General features: G+C 41.5%; 1 protein-coding gene across 2 annotated transcripts in view; it reads left to right on the top strand.

Moving 5' to 3' along the window:
- PRKCB (protein kinase C beta) overlaps positions 1-18,349 on the top strand; it is a 347,453-nt gene that overhangs the window by 232,404 nt on the left and 96,700 nt on the right. For both annotated transcript variants that reach the window (XM_053555824.1, XM_053555826.1), the window contains exons 6-7: positions 6,256-6,412; positions 8,127-8,261. In XM_053555824.1, coding sequence (XP_053411799.1) covers positions 6,256-6,412; positions 8,127-8,261 — 292 coding nt within the window. The remainder of the gene's footprint in view (positions 1-6,255; positions 6,413-8,126; positions 8,262-18,349) is intronic.

The raw sequence follows: 18,349 nt of genomic DNA, 5'->3' as shown, positions 1-18,349 counted from the left end.
AACGCCCGGCTATTTTTTGGTTGCAGTTTGGCCTGGGCTGGGTTTGAACCCGCCACCCTCGGCATATGGGACCAGCGCCCTACTCACTGAGCCACAGGCGCCGCCCTTTAATTAAGTTTTAATGACACAATTAATACACTCATGCGTTCTCTTTGTCAGAAACTTAGACTATGACAGATAAAGCTAATAGCCCTCAAATCAGGTTCTTATGCCTCCTCCTGAGATGTGACTGTTAGTTTAAATCAATTTGGGTTATATCTTTCCAGACTCTTTTCTGTATATTTACATTCATATATGACCTTGAAGAAAATGTATTTGCTGTATCTTTCTTTTGAAGACTTGGAGGGCCTTTTAATTTAAATTCTTTATTTATGTGCAATCTCAAATTTACAGAAAGCTGTCAAGAATAGTACAAGTAATTTCTACACATGCTGTCTCATTTACTAATTATTTATATTTTGTCCCATTTGGTTTATCATTCTCTATATTAAATATTCCTACATATGTGCGTTTTTTTGTTTTTTTTTCCTGATCTACCTGGGAGTTAAATTGGGGTCATGGTTCCCATTTATCCCTGACTATTACAGTTTGTGTCTCCCGGAACATTCTTTTATATATGCCTAGTATGATTATCCAAATGCGAAGTGTAACATGGAGCCAATGCTATTATAATCGAGATTTCATTAATCCAGCCACTACTTTTCTCATTCCTTTTTCTTAAACAATAGAGGCTTTGTATTGCAATCAGTCATGTAACTTTATCTTTCTTTTTTCAATGTGTTAGTGTGTGTAGATTGCCCAGTATCCCCAGCACGGGACTGGTACTTCACAGTATGAGTATTTACTCCGTTCTCCATTGATGTGCGCTCCGGCTACTTCCTCCTTTTGTCGTCTCACAGATCCTCAAACTGCATAATAGGGGGTGTTGTTTTGAATTACTGTTCTGAGGACACACAGTGAGAACAAATAGGGACTTAATGTGTTGAGAGAAGTTCCTTCAAAAGGAGTTAATAGGACAGGCATAGTGGATCCTGCTGTAATCCTACTGCTGTGAGAGGCTGAGGTGGGAGGATTGCTTGAGTCCAGGAGTAAAAGACCAGCCTGAGCAACATAGTGAGACTTCATGTCTATGAAAGATAAAAAAAAAAAAAAATGACCTGGGCATGGTGGTACACACCCATAGTCCCAGCTGCTTAGAAGACTGAGGCAAGAGGATGGTTTGAGCCCAGGAGGTGGAGGCTGCGGTGTGCTATGATGAGCTGCTCTTTAGCCTGGGAAACAGAACTAGACTCTATCCCCCACCCTCCAAAAAAGAAACTAATAAAGATATGCTCCTGATTCACACCATGTGGGATCAAGATATGAAAGCAGCATAATTATTCAGCGTTTTCCAGCTGATAATAATATCATATGTTGGGAAGAAAAAAATTAGAAAGTTCTTGGTGAAGAACCATTCTTAGGGAAAGAGTTAACATTCAATGGTATCATTTTCTGGAGCCAGCAATGTCTTCGGTAACTTTCACCAGAATGCAGGGTGCTTGCCTACTCTGAAGACCTTTTGATGGAAACAGCTCGCCCTTACACCCCATCCAGACTCACATCCAAGTCAAAGCAGTGTTCTCTGGAGCAGGACACTCTTCTCTTGTACATTTAGCAAACTTCCACCAGGGGGAAAGTTTGCTATTTCTGCTTTGTGTGAAGCATTCGTACCATCTGGGCTGGCTGGATTTCAACAAAGATAGTAAAGAAACATTTATCAAGAAAAATCAAAGTTGGTCTCGCCAACTGTGGTCTACAGAGATTTGCTTCCTTGATATATTTGTGGCTCTCTTACTGCTGGGAAACATGACTTTGACAAGCTTCAGGAGGGATGGCCTTTTGGATCTTAGCCTGAAGCTACTATCAACTGCTCATGATAGAGTGGTTTAGTAGTCATAGCTCTTAGAGACATGAATGCAAACAGTCCCCAAGTCAATTCCACTTTATCCTTTTCCACAGACTTTTTTGGACCCTTTGGTAAGAGGATAGACTCAAAAGGGCAAGTGGAGTCATACCTCTATGAAGAATGTTTGGTTCTGGTAGATGCCCAAGGAAAGGTCATTCTTAAAATATTTATTAGTCGTGGGGCCAGCACAGTGGCTCACGCCTATAATCCTATCATTCTGGGAGGCTGAGACCGGTGGATTGTTTGAGCTCAGGAGTTTGAGACCAGCCTGAACAAAAGTGAGACCCCCCCATCTCTACTAAAAATAGGAAAAAGACGAAACAAAAACTAACTCACGGTGGTGGTGCATGCGTATAGTCCCAGCTGCTCGGAAGGCTGAGACAAGAGGATTGCTTGAGCCCAAGAGTTTGAGGTTGCTGTGAGCTATGATGATGCCAGGACACTCTACCCAGGGTGACACAGTAAGACTTTATCTCAAAAAAACAAACAAACAAAAAACCAAACCATTAGTCTTGAAGTGTGCAGCTCCAGAACAGAACACACTTGTCCTGCAAAGAGCACTCTGAAAGGGCTGTGAAGTTCTAAACTTAACAACAGAAGATTTTTTTTCCTAATTACTATCCTTGTGTGTGGTGGGGGAGGGAGGGGATTACCAGAAGGAAGAACGATGAGCTGTTCCCACTTGCGTATGTGTTGCTAATCAACCAGACAGACAGGTTTCTGGCACTTCAGGGTGTCTCAGATCATGTGTTTATGCAGCTCACTAGGTGATAGATGTGTCATTCCAAGATCTCAGCCTAGAAACAGGCACGTGCTATTTTTCTTGGAAGGCTTAAGAGACAAGAGAAAGGAGCAGTTGGAGATTGTATTCCAGGGGGGATGTATAAGAAATTGTCAATCTCTAGAACCACATGACTTAATGTGTGTCCTATGAACTATCAGTATCAGTATCACAGGGGACGTGGTCGAAAAGCAAATGAGCAGGTCTCACTCCAGACTTTTAACATCAGAATCTACAGGGGTGTGTGTGTGTTGGGGTGGGGATGGGGTGCTAGGAATCTGTGTCTCACAAACCCTGTGAGTGGGTCTTACACGCACTAAGGTTTAAGAAACAATTCTCTTAAAGTATTCCTGTGGAAAGGTCGAATGCATTGTTCTCAAAAAGAAAAACACAAGTCGTTCCATTTGACGTAGGGAAATGGTTAAGTCTTCATAATAAAAATGGGCAAATGTGAAAGAGGGCACTGAATGTGAATAATAATAATGAAATAGCAGTAATATAATTAATGTATTTGTATAATTATATATATATATAATGTAATAATGAAATAGCAGTAATATAGTTAACATTTATTTATTGAGTATTTTCTGAGTTCCAGGTTCCATGTATATTCTTTATCTAATTTTACTCTTACAACAAGCCATTTTATTGATCAAGAAATTGACGTTCAATTGTGGGAAGTAACTGCTAGGTAAGGTGCAGACCCTGACATCTTGTACCTCTGTATCCCTGACACTGTACAGCCTGGTTACTGTCTGATTAGAAATCAATTATATTTTAAATACATTTTTACATACTCCTTGGGGACGGGATCAACATCTTATTTTGTCCCTTGCATCACCAGTGTCTAGCAAAACGCTTAGCACATAGTAGAGACCTGCTTGTTGAAGTTAACTGATCAAGGCAGAAGAGGAAAAACTGGTTGCTTTTGGTGCAAGAATGAAGTGCAACTTACAAGCTGAGATGGAGGAGGAAGTCGCCCTGTGGATAAAGGGAAGAAAGTGCCATATTGCTGAAATGCAGAAAAATGTCAGTGTCAGTGCAGAATAAGTTACTACTTGTATTCTAGTACTCCACCCACCTCCTTTATTTTCCCATCTCCTTTATTCAGTACCAACACCTTATTAGCTATATGATTTCAGGCAAATCAGTCATATTGCTTTTTGGCAATAGTCAGCTGCTTGGGTACAGAAAATAAAGAGCAGATATTTGAATTTAAGTAGGGATGGGGGTTTGCCAGATCAATAAAATAGAAGGAAAAAGGGGCAAAGGAGTTGAAGGCATTTTTGAGGGAGAGGTTATAATGCACCATGAAATCTAAGCTGGGGATGAACAGAGTAATTGCAAGAGAAAAAAGAGAGATTGAGAGAATGTATTGGGTACAAAACACTGATAGGAAAGGGGGTAAGACAGTGGGGTACATGAAACTGAGGCTGAGCAAGTGGCATACTTGAACTTCGTGGGATAATAAGCTCCAGGATGTAACATGGGAGAGGATGACTCTGATCAGATGGAAGCAAAGGTTGTAGAAATTGAGAGGGTTCTTCTCCGTTCCAATATTCATTTTGTTCTAATTTGTTTTTCTTCTTGAATTTATAGAACTCTTGGTTTTATTGTCTTATTGCACTTAGGGAACACTATGAAAAAGTCTTGACTGGGCGGCGCCTATAGCTCAAAGGGGTAGGGCACCGACCACATATGCCTGAGGTGGTGGGTTCAAACCCAGCCCCGGCCAAAAAACGCAAAAAAAAAAAAAAAAGAAAAGAAAAAGTCTTGACTAATGGCTATGGTGATGGATATCTTTGTCTTATTCCTGACTTTAATGGGATTGCGTTTATCATGAACTGTGGTGCTATTATTTCATATAGCCTTAATCCTGTGAAGAAAGTTTCCTGCTATTCTAGATAACTGCAATGATTTTATCGTTTTCTTCTTTGACCTATGAATATGATGAATATATTAAAAATGGATTTCCTAAGATTGAACCATCTTTGCATTCTTGGTAGAAGTCATTAGAAGATAGTTTGTTTTAAAGGCTGGCATGGTGGCTCACGCCTATAATCCTTAGCACTCTGGGAGGCCGAGGCAGGTGGATCACTTGAGCTCAGGAGTTCGAGACCAGCCTGAGCAAGAGCAAGACCCTATTTCTAAAAATAGCTGGACATTGTGGCAGGTGCCTATAGTCCCAGCTGCTTGGGAGCTGAGGCAAGGGAATCACTTCAGCCCAAGAGTTAGAGGTTGCTGTGACCTATAATGCTATGGCACTCTACCAGGGGTAACAAAGTAAGACTATTTCAAACAAACAAACAAACAAAAAACCTAATTTGATTTAATTTGGATTGAATATATTGCCTTGGATTTTTCTATCATAGATGAGATGGTTGGCACTTTATCCTCTTTAGGAGCTATTCAACTGTCATTTATTAGTCTCCTTCCCTTGACTATCTGTGTTATGGGCTTTTGAATCGACTCCTAATTCACTTCTTCCTATTTCTCCCCTCTGATGGTTTGTTCTCCCTTATCCATTCTATGGCCATTTGCATCTACATTGCTGATCCTCTGACTCCTTTTCTTCTCTAAGTTGGTCTTACAAACTCATAGGGTGTTGTTGATTGGGGGTGGAGTCTGTACTGTTGCTGTTACTTCTCCAGCCTTCTCTCTATGGGTTGTCTGAGTGGTGATAATGGTTGATAAATGAATAATAGATCCACCTTGGCTTAAAGGGTAACTATTTGCTGCTTGTTTTTTTTTTTTTTTATCTTTTTGAATTTAGGTAAAATTCATGTAACATAAAATTAAGCACTAACCATTTTTTAGTGTACAATTCAGTGACATTTATAGTACATGCATAGTGTTGTGTAACCATCATCTCTGTCTAGTTCCAAGAAATTTTCATTAGCCCTAAAGGAAGCCCTGTAGCACTAAATGGTGACTTCCTCCCTCCGACCCCCTGGCAACTAGCAGTGTGCTTTCTGTGTCTGTGGATTTACCTGTTCTGGACGTATCATATCAATAAAGTCATACAATATGTGACCTTTTGTGTCTGGGTACATGAATGTTTATAGCAGGACAATTCAAAACAGCCAAAAAGTGGAAACGACTCAACTGATGAATGGATAAACAAAATGTGAGATGCCCAAACAACAGAATGATATTCAGCCATAAAAAGGAGTGAAGTAGATACTGCGTTGTGGTGAACCTTGGAAATGTTATGCTGAATGAAAGAAGCCAGTTTTACAGGCTTGGTAATAAATAAACTTCGGGAATTTTCAGTTCATCTTAGGGGTGGCATAGGGATAGCAGTATGAAAGTGGGCAATCAGTTTTTAACCAATATAGAACAGAGTTTCTCTCTTACCAGCTCATCTCCTTTTGTATGCTTCTTAAGCTATTGATGTTCATACAATTAAAATTCCCATTTAACTAAGAGTGATGCCAGGGACACTTCCACAGGTTCCACAGCCATCCTTGGTTGGTGCTTAAACGTTCTGAGCATGACTAATGCGGAAACTGCTTTTTTTCTGTTTTAGTAAGAGATGCTAAAAACCTTGTACCCATGGACCCCAATGGCTTGTCAGATCCCTACGTAAAACTGAAATTGATTCCTGACCCCAAAAGCGAGAGCAAGCAGAAGACCAAAACCATCAAGTGCTCCCTCAACCCTGAGTGGAATGAGACATTTAGATTGTAAGTTGAAATCATCACAGCCCAGCACGGGTGGTGGAGGTGGGTTATGGGCTGCCGGAGATCAGGGAGCTCCTCTCTGAGCTTCTGTGCCCTTCCTTCCCTGCCTGCTCCTCCCTTCCTCATTCTCTCCTTTCTCTCCCTTCTCTTCCATCTGCATTTTTGTATTGTGAGCCAGGAAAAAATTAGAACTGTTAATTATTTACTAGAGTTGAAAATGCCTGTGGTATGGGGCTAGTGGGTAGGTAGGAGACAGTGTTTTGTGTTGCTAGGTGAAGACAAGTTGTGGGATAAAGGATGGATTTCAGCAAACAGGGGGATGTAACCTATAGAGTGGGGTGACAGCCTCTCTAGGGCTGAGTTTGTGGGTGATGCTGGGCCTGCAGCCTGCTCTGCGCAGGTCTCCCTGGCAAGGAGAATCTGAGAATCTCTTTTTGATGCATCTGGACTATATCAGGTGTTAATTATATATAATGGCCAGTTTATTACGCATACACTGTGTGTAACAAGTTTTATTGGCTCATTTCATTCCCAAGTTATCCATAAGGCAGGTAGGGGTTAAAGAATGTGCTCAAAGTCCCATAGCAAATCTGAGTGGAGTGGGCTTCAGCCCCAGGTAGTCAGCATGCTGTACCCCATCCCCATTTCCCTCCCTCACGGCAGAAGTGGGCCTGATTTAAGCCTCAATCAGGTCATGCCCCAGAACAGTTTCCCCAGAGAAACACCAACAAGATTTTTCTTTTCTCTTTTTTTCCTTTCCTTTCCATTTTTTTCTCCCCCCCCCTTCCTTCCCTTCCCCTCCCCTCCCCACCCCTTCCTTTCCCTTTTCTTTTCTTTCTTTCTTTTTTTTTTTTTTTGACAGAGTCTCACTCTGTTGCCCTGGGTAGAATACTGTGGCATCACAGCTCAGAGCAACCTTAAACTCTTGGGCTCAAGAGTTTAGCAGAGACGGGGTCTCGCTTTTGCTCAGGCTGGTCTCAAACTCCTGAGCTCAAGCAATTCACCCACCTCAGCCTTCCAGAATGCTAGGACTTTTCTTTTTCCTTTCTTTCTTTCTTTTTCTTTTTTTTGAGAGAGAATCTCACTCTATCACCCTGTGTAGAGTGCTATGATCTCACAGCTCACAGCAACCTCAAACTCTTGGGCTCAAGCGACCCTCTTGCCACAGCCTCCCAAGTAGCTAGGACCACAGGCACCTGCCACAACACATGGCTAGTGTTTCTATTTTTAGTAGACCTGGGTCTTGCTCAGGCCAGTCTTGAACTCCTGAGCTCAAGCAATCCATCCACTTCTTCAGCTCCCAAAGCGGTAGGATTACAGGCGTGAGCCACCGCACTTGGCCAAGAGTTTTCTTCATACATCTCCTCAACCTCATCCTGAAATACACACACATATACACCCAACTATGTAATTGATATCTCTATATCTCTTATATTGACTGTCAATAAGAGTTCCCAAACCATGAACCCTATTAATTCACAGGATAGCCAAAGTGGTTGGAACAGCACCAGTTGGAGCTGGTCGAGGGCCCCTGCCTGTTTAAGAGGAAAAGCTCTACCTCCCTGGAGAGCCAGCCTGGGATGGAAACTGAGCATGTTTCTCACAGTAGCTTGTAATTTTAAAAAATCTCTACCTCCAGGTCTTGTCCTCTTGTTACATTTCTTCTGCTTGAAAAATCACTACAACCTCATCTGACTTCTTTTTTCTCTCTTTGCAGTCAACTGAAAGAATCGGATAAAGACAGGAGACTGTCCGTAGAGATTTGGGATTGGGATCTGACCAGCAGGAATGACTTCATGGGATCTCTGTCGTTTGGTATTTCTGAACTGCAGAAAGCTGGTGTCGATGGCTGGTAAGGAAGACGTTGCTGGGAAAGAGACAATACAGCTGCTCCATCAAACATGGGCTCATGTACCTTTTTCTTTTTCTCCTAAAAGTGAAATACTTAAAACAGAGTCCCAGAGTGATAGCTGCCACATCGGATCATCCTCACAGACATGTTTTATTTGCTTCTCGTGTTAAAAAAAAAAAAAGAAGAAGAGGAAAAAAATTAATTACAAATCTGAACCTAGAGTTAGTTAAAATTCTGGGGTTCGGATGGCAGCCATTGAGAACCGTTGAATAGTTAATCCCCCATTTAGACAGGATGTGGATTTTCTATTTGTCACGGTCCTTTCCATGCCCTATTTTATTACATCTGCCCCACTTTACACAATTATGTGATTTGACTGGGCCCATGGGCATCACAAGGGTTGTCACAATTTACTCAAAAGATATGAGCAAATTGGGAGTTCTAGGCAAGCCCAAGAATCATGGTCTTGTTCAGCTTCAGTGTTTTCTATGTGCTGAAGTTTTTGCTTTGCTTCCATCTCATGGCAAAAACAAAAACCGAAATAGTCCTCCAAATTACTAGCCGTGGTGGCAGCTGTTTCACAGTTATCTGAGGAAAGGCCTCAGAAGAGATAGTCCAACCTGGTGCTGTAATGTGGGGGGAAGGGTGATTAGGGCTCCTTTTATTTCTTTTTTTTTTTTTTTTTTTGTGGTTTTTGACCGAGGCTGGGTTTGAACCCACCACCTCCAGCATATGGGACTGGCACCCTATCCCTTTGAGCCACAGGTGCCGCCCACTCCTATTATTTCTTTAAGATAAATTGTCTCATTTCTGAATTGTCTCCTTCAGGACTTTTTCAGTTATAAGTGAAAGAGAATAAAAATCTAACTGGTCTAACAAGAAAGAGAATGTACTATCTGGACCACACACACATGTCCTTTCCATTGTTCACCTTACAATGTCCCCTCTCTGTTCCATATGTACCATAAGCTTTTCTCCAGATATATAGAAGGTGCCAAAATAATGTATATATTGTAAGGAAAAAACTGTATTAAATTTGTAATACTCAAGTCACATTTGACTTTCACAGTTACAAGAGGTACTCAATGCGGCCTGCATTCATCTTTTGTTATTGGTATGAATTGAGTATTACAATCTTAAATACAGTTTTTTCTTTCACAAAAGGTGTATACATGTTTTGACACCTTCTGCATATTGAGTGTCTGGGAGCGTCTGGTCGCTAGAGACACATCATGTACAGACAGACACACCCTGGTGGAGCTTGGCTTATGGCCAAGGGCTGGGATGGGAACATCAACCTCAAACAAGAACTGATAGAAATAACAAAGGCGGGGTGGTGCCTGTGGCTCAGTCGGTAAGGGGCTGGCCCCATATACAGAGGGTGGCGGGTTCAAACCCGGCCCCGGCTGAACTGCAACTGCAACCAAAAAATAGCTGGGCGTTGTGGTGGGCGCCTGTAGTCCCAGCTACTTGGGAGGCTGAGGCAAGAGAATCGCTTAAGCCCAGGAGTTGGAGGTTGCTGTGAGCGGTGTGAGGCCACGGCACTCTACCGAGGGCCATAAAGTGAGACTCTGTCTCTACAAAAAAAAAAAAAAAGAAATAACAAAGGCACCGTGATGAGAGACAGGAGGAAGACAGGGGTGAGCCCCCTAAAAAAGTTGTATAAATGCTTAATTCACAAATGATTAAGTACACAGTTTTCAAAGAGTAGATAAAGAGCATTTGTCAAGGTTGTCCTTGGCTTACTAACGAGGAAGTGGCAGGGGGATGAGTCTACAGCTTTGGGATGTTTGCACAATAAGTAGAAGGAATGCTGAAATAACTGCCCTTGAAAGACTTGGGGCAGGACCCCCCACTCTGTCCTGAACAACGATGACCCCAATCAACCGCAAGAGATGGCACTTGATGCAATCAGCAAGAGGATTTCATTCCAGCATGCTGGGGCTTAACTCGTAACTCTTTCAGGAGCAGAGAAGTCAAGCCCCGAACAGCAGATTTTACAAGCTTATAAAGGCAAAAACCACAAAGTAGGGGGGGTAGCAGACATAGCAGGGGCTTTCCAGATAAGAACTCTGGTTCATTACTCATCTGTCTTAAGACAAGATCAGCAGTTAAACATTTGCTTAGCTCTTTTCTCAGAACCGGTTACCGGGTATCTGCTTTAGCTCGGGGCTATTTCCCGGAACAGTTACAAAAGGTCACATTCTTATGGTAGGGGGCGAGAGGTGCTGCTACATGGCTGGTCCCCTCCCCCCCCTTTTTGGATTGGTAGTACTTTCCTTCACCCTATTAAATATAAAACCAGCTGTTAAACAGGGCATTAGAATCATAATCTTTGGGGTGGTCTTGTCTGTCAGACTGAAAAAAAAGGTGTCACCCAAATTTTCTAAAAGTTAACATCTATATTTGCAAACTAGGGAGGCCAGCTGGACCTGACTCCCTGGTGAATAAAAAGTTAAAGTGATCTTACAATGAGGAAGGAGGTACCTAATTTGAAAAAGCTCTGCTCTGACATGACATTAAAAGGTCACACAGTCATCCTTTTTTGTTCCCTACCCGCCAGTTTTGCATTTTTTCCCTAACATATGGATGATTTATCTTTGCATGGGGTCTACCTCATTCACCTAGAGTGGGCGTTTTTTTTTCCTCTGTAAGTCAAGTTCAGAGAGGTTAAAGAGAAAGTGAGTATGATCCCCAGGAGGTATAATGATAATAATTATAATAACAATAGCTACCACTTACTGACTCTCGCTAGATGTCAAGCATTGGGCTGAACGTTTCCAGGTGTCACAGAGTCACACATTTACACAGCACTAATCAGATGTGTAGAAAAAATGTAGCCTCTTCATTTGCGCTAAGGGACTTAGACATTCTCCTGTAGCGCTGTGACCTCACGGTGGCGTAGAAGTAGCCCTTTGCTGCATGAGACACCTGCTAGTCTTCCCTGCTGCAGAGGAGCCCTGCTGCGCGGTCCCAGACCAGCGCCCACAGAGGCAGAGCTGGTCCTGCCTGGCTTGGGGGTGTTGGTTCTGGCTTCATCCTGAGTCCCTGTTCCTAGCCTGTTGACTCCTGTGGCATCTTTCCACACAGTGCCCTCTCTGTCCCACTTCCAGGCCACTCTCAGCACTTCCAGGACCCCTCATTTCTGAGTTTCCTTCACGGAGAGCTGGTTGCAGGGGGAGGACGGCAGGGTGGTGGTGATATTGCCCTCTATGTAGGCAGGTCTCTGGCCAGAGCTCCAACTGTGTTCTCCCCATGTAACCCACCCACCTCCTCTCCCTCCTCCTTCTCAAGGTTCTCCAGGCCCCAAGGGCGGGGCTTTTCCTACATGTGCCACATCTTCACCCTGGGCTGGCACCTGCCTCGTCTACTCCCCTGAAGCAGATGGCAGGGAACAGACGGGTAAAAATGGCTTAACAGCAAGGGATGGTCAACAATCACTTAATTCTTCCACTAATTCTATATGGGAATCATTATTCCTAAGGATCAGAGTAGTTGAGTAATGTGTGCGTGACAGTGCTGGGGTTCAGGCCCAGGTCTCTGTGATGCCAGAGCCTAAGCATGTACAGATCTATTCTGCCTCCTGATATGGGTAGCCAAGGGCTCGCACAGTGTTTTCCAACCTTTTTCATCTCATGGCATGCTTGAACCTGTGGTTAAACTTCTGCAGCACACTTAAATTATGTTGATCGAAAAAAAGAGTGAAAAAAGAATATACTGACCGTGCTTTGAACTTCTTTTGAAAGTAATTTAATTAATAATCTTTTTTTTTTTTTTGTAGAGACAGAGTTTCACTTTATTGCCCTTGGTAGAGTGCCGTGGCGTCACACTGCTCACAGCAACCTCCAACTCCTGGGTTTAGACGATTCTCCTGCCTCAGCCTCCCGAGTAGCTGGGACTACAGGCGCCTGCCACAATGCTCGGCTATTTTTTTTGTTGCAGTTTGGCCGGGGCTGGGTTTGAACCCGCCACCCTCAGCATATGGAGCCGACGCCCTGCTCACTGAGCCACAGGCGCCACCCTTAATTAATAATCTTTAAAATTTTTCATGTTCCCACCTAAGCTCCTCCTGTGGCACATGTGACGTGGCACCCCATTGAAAATCGCTGGGCTGGAGAGTAGACAGCTAGGATTCAACCTGGGCTCTTCTAGCTGGGCGAGGCTTTGTGACTGTAGACAGCTAGCTTCACCCCTCTGTGCTACAGCCTTCTCTGGGGGATTATCCCATTCATCAGACCGATTATGGTGCCCCCTATCCACTGTCTGCTGCTGTGGGTAGTTGTAAATTTGATGAAAAACTAGTCGGAGGGGAACTTTTGCAAAATAAAAGCCCCCTTCAGATTTTGCAGATAAAAGTCCCTTGCAGATTTAGAGACCAGACTTCTATGATGCCGTCTTGGCTCTAAATGTGTCAAATCCTAGATATTGGGGTTCTTGTCCTGTCATCTTGGGCGGGTCCCATGCCCTCTCTGAGGTTCAGTTTCCACATCTGGGCAGAGCTGGCTCCTCCAGCTCTTCTGTGCTAGAATTCCAGACCGTGTGGTGGAAGCAGCTGTGAGAGGCCCCAGATGTGCTGCTCCAGCCGCAGGCCGCCTCCTTGCCACTTGCTCTCTATTTGTTGTCACAGCCTCTCCTTTGTTTCTAATTTTCTATATCTACGCCATCTCCTTTCTTTCCCCTTGATTTTCCCATCTATGTTACTTATTTATTTTCTTCAAAAGATTCTGTATTTTATTTCATGGTTGTCATTGAATCTCAGTTGCGTATTTTGCTAATTTATCTTTTTCTCCTTTTACCTTACCCTGCTCTTCAAAGTAAGGAACAACTACAAAAATTCGAGGGAATAAACATTTCCTCAAAGTTTTGGTTTATTACCTTCTGGCGTTTTATTGCTTCCTCCAAGTCTACGGTTGTGTTTTTAATTTCCTTCGTAATATGCTTTTCTTTAGGCATTTTTTTTAACCTCTAGAATTAGCTTTTCATTTAAATTTTTATTATTAGTGTGCAATTATGGTTTTAGTGCTTTCTAATAAGAGAACATGGCCTGTGTACTTTTCTTTCTTTTTTTCTTTTTTCTTTTCTATTTTGTTTTCAATTTAGCTGGGTATTTGTTCAAAGTTGCTAAATATTCTGTGAACATTTTAATAAAAAGGTATTCATATTTACCATTTATAGGATGTGCATTTTAACATTTATTCATACTATAACATCCAGATCTTCTATGCCTTCATATTTTTGTTTGCTTCAGCTAAATATATAGTGCTTATTAAGTTTCTCTCAGCAAAATTGTTGAAAATAATTTTTTTTATTTCTATTGATTTTGTCTTATATGGATGTGGCTATATTATTAGCCACATAACTCTTCAGCTGTAACTATGCTGGCATAAAGTTGTCTTTGTTGCTGTTAATGCCTTTCCCTATAATTTTACCTGGTTGCCGGCATTTACTCTTTCATTGAATACACACAGTGAACACCTGCTGTGCCGAGGAAACACTAGTGAGCAAAACAGACAAGAATCCTTGGCCTTGTGGAGTTTTCTTTCCATTTGGAGAAAAAGAAACAAATCTTTTTAAATGAACAATTACAAAGCATAGCATGTTCGAGGCCGATAAGTGCTTTCTAGAAAAGTATTAACAGATAAGAAATGGGGATAGGGAATGCCGAGGGGAGTGGTATTCTGATTTTATAGAATGCTCAGGAAAGAATTCACTGAAAAGGGAATGTAGACCGAAGAGCTGAAGGGGTGAGTCCTATGAATATCTTGGAGAGAGTGTCCGGGACAGAGATGACAAGTGCAAAGGCCCTGAGACAGGACTGTGCCTGGAAGTTTGAGCAGCAGTAAGGTATTTGTGCAGCCAGAGCGAGATCAATGAAGAGGTGGGATGGGGGGCACTTAGCAGATCCCGCGAGAGGACTTCACCCTCTACGCTGAATAACATGAGGAGCCAAGGAATGAATGAGATCTGATTCGCCTTTTAAGGAGTCCTCTCTGGTTGCAGAGTGGTAGATCCTTTTTGCTTAGCAGATCCTTCCCCATTATTTTGTGTTTCATCTTTCTATGTCCCTTGGTCTTGCATAACAAGTGGCATGGCACTGGCTTTTTTAAAAAAAGAAAATGAAAAACTGAAAGTCATTTTTTTTCCCCCATAAGGAAATGTTTTAATGTATCTGGTTCTAATCGCCGTGATTCTCTATGTGTCTGTTTCTAATGTGTTTTTTTTCCTTCTTTCCTATTTCACTCTTTTTTTCCCCCTCTCCTTCTGAACATATAACTATCATCTTAAATCATTGTTATCTTAAAATTATGTTTTTAAGCTTTCTTTTATTCCTACTGATAATGACATTTTGGTCTTATTACAAAAACAAAGAACAAAACAATAAATAACTAAGGCTTCAGAATCGGACTTCCTGGGTTAGAATTTTTACTCCACTTGCTAGCTGTGTGCCCTTGGACAAGTTACTTAGCCTTTCTGTGCTTTGTTTCCTCATTGGAAGATAATTATGGTAATTATGTCACAGGATTTTTGTGACATCAAATTAGTTCATATAAGGGAGGTGCCTGATGACTAGTAAAAAGCACTCAGTAAGTATTAGACATTATAGTTAATTGAATAATTCTTAGAAAAATATAAATAAGTAATCATAAAATACTATCCAGAATCCCATTGCTCAGAGATAACCACTATTGGCACTATTTTGAGTCTATGTATACATGTGTGTCTGTATATGTATGAAATAAAAATGAAATCTTACTGTGCCTACTGTTTGGTAGCCTGTATTTTTCCCCTGAACATGCATTAGGAACCTTTTTCTCTGTCTTTCCCTAATCTTGGGCAACTTCATTTTTTTTTTGGTTTTTGGCCGGGGCTAGGTTTTTTTTTTTTTTTAGTAGAGACAGAGTCTCACCTTATCGCCCTTGGTAGAGTGCTATGGCGTCACACAGCTCACAGCAACCTCCAACTCCAGGGCCCAGGCGATTCTAGGTTTGAACCCACCACCTCTGGCATATGGGACCGGTGCCCTACTCCTTGAGCCACAGGCGCCGCCCTTTTTTTTTTTGTGGTTTTTGGCTAGGGCTAGGTTTGAACCTGCTACCTCTGGCATGTGGGACCGGCGCCCTACTCCTTGAGCCTCAGGCGCCGCCCGGCAACTTCATTTTTAATAGCTTCATATGGTCCATTCTATGGGTCTGCCACAATTATTGAATCATGTTCTTGTTATGAGGTCTGCAATGCTATAAAGTACAAAAATAATTCTGCAACAAATGTAACTGTAGTGAAACATTTGTGCACAGCTTTAATTATTTCTTAATAAATTCCTAAGCCTGGAATTGATGGCTTTGAGATTATATACATTTTTCAAGTATTTCCCAAAATGTCCTACAGTTTTCTGATCAATCTATATTCTTCTCAATGTTGTATAAAACTTTTCGTTTTATCCACACTTGCCATCATTTGGTATTGCAAATTTGAAAGATATGATATAAATGGCTATATTCTCTATTTTCCATTTTCTCATTGACTTATAAGAACTTTTTACATAAGAAGGATATTGATGTGCTTTTCTGACATATATGTTGGAGTATTCCTCCTTTTCATGTTGTATATCAATTTTAACAGCATGCATTTTTCTTAGTGGCATATAAAGCATTCAGTTCAACTCCACTCTAACATCATAAATATCAAGCAGATTGCCAGAATAATTTATCAACTTTGTCTCTGATTCACTAACTGTCATCTGATTCCTCATTGGTTCTTTTTGTTTGAATGACTATGTTTTTACACATCCTGGTATCTTTCTCTGTTTGACCATCCTTATAGAAGGGTAAGCCCAGAAAAAATGAGTGTCCTTGTTCTAATCTTTCATATTCAGATAAAGGGAGAAAGGAGTCTTTTGTGATCTTTTGTTTTTGGAGTTCTGCTTTGTCAGATCAGGACTCCTTTTCCTGACTTATGTGGGAGGGGGACAGCTGGAGACAGATCATAGCAGCAGCCTGACTGCCTGGAGAGAGAGGCAGGCATCTTCCTGGAATTGATTTTGTGCATTTCAAAGTTAGAAGGGATCCTTGTTCCTCTTTGTGAACTGGCCCGAGTGTCCTTATTTGGAGGATATAGTGGCAGCATCCTTCACTTACCATGTGGTGTACTGTCCCCTGCCAGCCATTCCAGCTGGCGTTTCATGTTACCTCCCAAATATGGGTAGGAGTTGGTGACCCTCATCCAATTCCTGACAGTCTGACCCAGGGTTGTTAGTTGGGCTCTGTTTGGGTTCCCTTTACTGATAACATCTTGTAAATCCCTCTTTCATCTGTATTTTCTCAAAGATGAGAACCCAAATGATTTTATTTACTTATTTATCTTTTTAGAATTTCAGCTCTTTTTTTTCCTCCCTTTATTCTCAGACCTTGTAGGGATGAACCAGAGGACTTTAGTTAGTAGATAGTTAGGGCATAAATAATATTGAGTTGTACCCTGAGAAAGCTATTCTTTTGTCAGTACTCCTTCAATTCTTCAGATTACGGAAAGAGAAGGTGTTGGAGTGTTCTGGTATAGCTTTAACACTTTTTAATGCTTGCTCTTTGCTGATCTCCCATTACAAAGGAAGGTGGGTGGGTGGTGCAGGCTTTAAGCGCAGAGCTTTTGGTAAGCAACATCATCTACTTGGATTTGAATAACATTGATTTGCATTTGTTTATCTTTTCGGGCTTTTTCTCTTTTACAGCTACTTCCTACTTGTAACAAAAGATATTGGATTTCTTTTCTAAGAAGAGATCTAAAATGTCCTTTAAAACTGAATTTATTATAAAAATTGAATGTTTTAATGAGAAGCACTGAGTCAAAATAATATATATGCAGTTTAGCAAAATCCACACAAGTAGCATGAGAATAGATAAAATTTCCCAAACACAGCTCTGGATTCTCTTTCTATTACTTTAATTTGCAGAAATTTCTGGAAGTTCCTGCCGTGTGTTTAGCATTCTGCTTGATTTCCAGCAAAGATACAGATGTTCTCTTATTTTTATATTTCTTTTGGTAATTTCTGTGGAAATTTGGAAGAAGAGAATTGAATAGTAAATGTGGAGGCATAGAGGCTCAAACTGTCATCTCTGCTTTGAATCATCTCACCTAGGCCCCTATTTTTGGAAGCTGCCTAAAGTTTGTGAATGGAGAAAAATAGTATTGTAGATTTGTGTTAGGGATTATCTTTGGGAGTGAGGAGTTTTGGGGTCTTTTTATCCCCCATGACTCAAAATGTCGTTAGAATGTTCCTTTTCCTTCCTTGCTGTTATCCTCTACCAGCTGGAAACACCTTTGTGGTCAAGAAGCAAACTGAAACCATCATGTTTATTAGAGTAAATTAGTAGCAGTAGTAACAGCGATGATGATGCCGCTTATTGAACACTTGCTGGACGCCAAGCGCAGTGCTTACCATTTTACGTGCATCATTACCTTTTAACTTGACAGCAATTTTATGAAACAGGGACTTGTATTCCAGTTTATGGATGAGAGAAGCAGATGCTCAGAGAGCCCGACCAACTTAGCCTAAGTTATCCGAGGAGGCAAGGACAGAAGTAAGATTTGGGCTCGTATGCTTAACCACCAAGGGATACCATTTCTCAAGAGGTCGAACTTAGAACACTTTAGGCAAATTTCTGCAGAGAAAAATACCATCGTAAAGTCAAGTTCATAGCCATCCAAATGCGGCTGAGTGCCAGAATGGCAAGGTGGCAACCTACACAAGATGAAATGTGTAAATAAATACTCAGGGAGCATGATAAGATTACATTTACAGTGAGGAAGCTTTGTGACATTCTTTCAGAATAGGAAAGCACTTCATGAACAAAAATAAGTAAAAACATACAGTAATTAAATAATGTAACTAACAGCTGTGTGGAGAGAGAAAACTCTGCATCTTATAAACACAATACACATTTTTTTCTGATGTCCATGGAATAGTTAAAAAAATATAGGGCGGCGCCTGTGGCTCAAAGGAGTAGGGCGCCAGCCCCATACGCCGGAGGTGGTGGGTTCAAACCCAGCCCCGGCCAGAAACTGCAAAAATAAATAAATAAATATATATATATATA

The sequence above is a fragment of the Nycticebus coucang genome, chromosome 12 (assembly GCF_027406575.1).
Source record: "Nycticebus coucang isolate mNycCou1 chromosome 12, mNycCou1.pri, whole genome shotgun sequence".
Lineage (NCBI taxonomy): Eukaryota > Metazoa > Chordata > Mammalia > Primates > Lorisidae > Nycticebus > Nycticebus coucang.
Note: the sequence above shows the minus strand (reverse complement) of the source record. Positions and strands in the feature narration are given on the sequence as shown.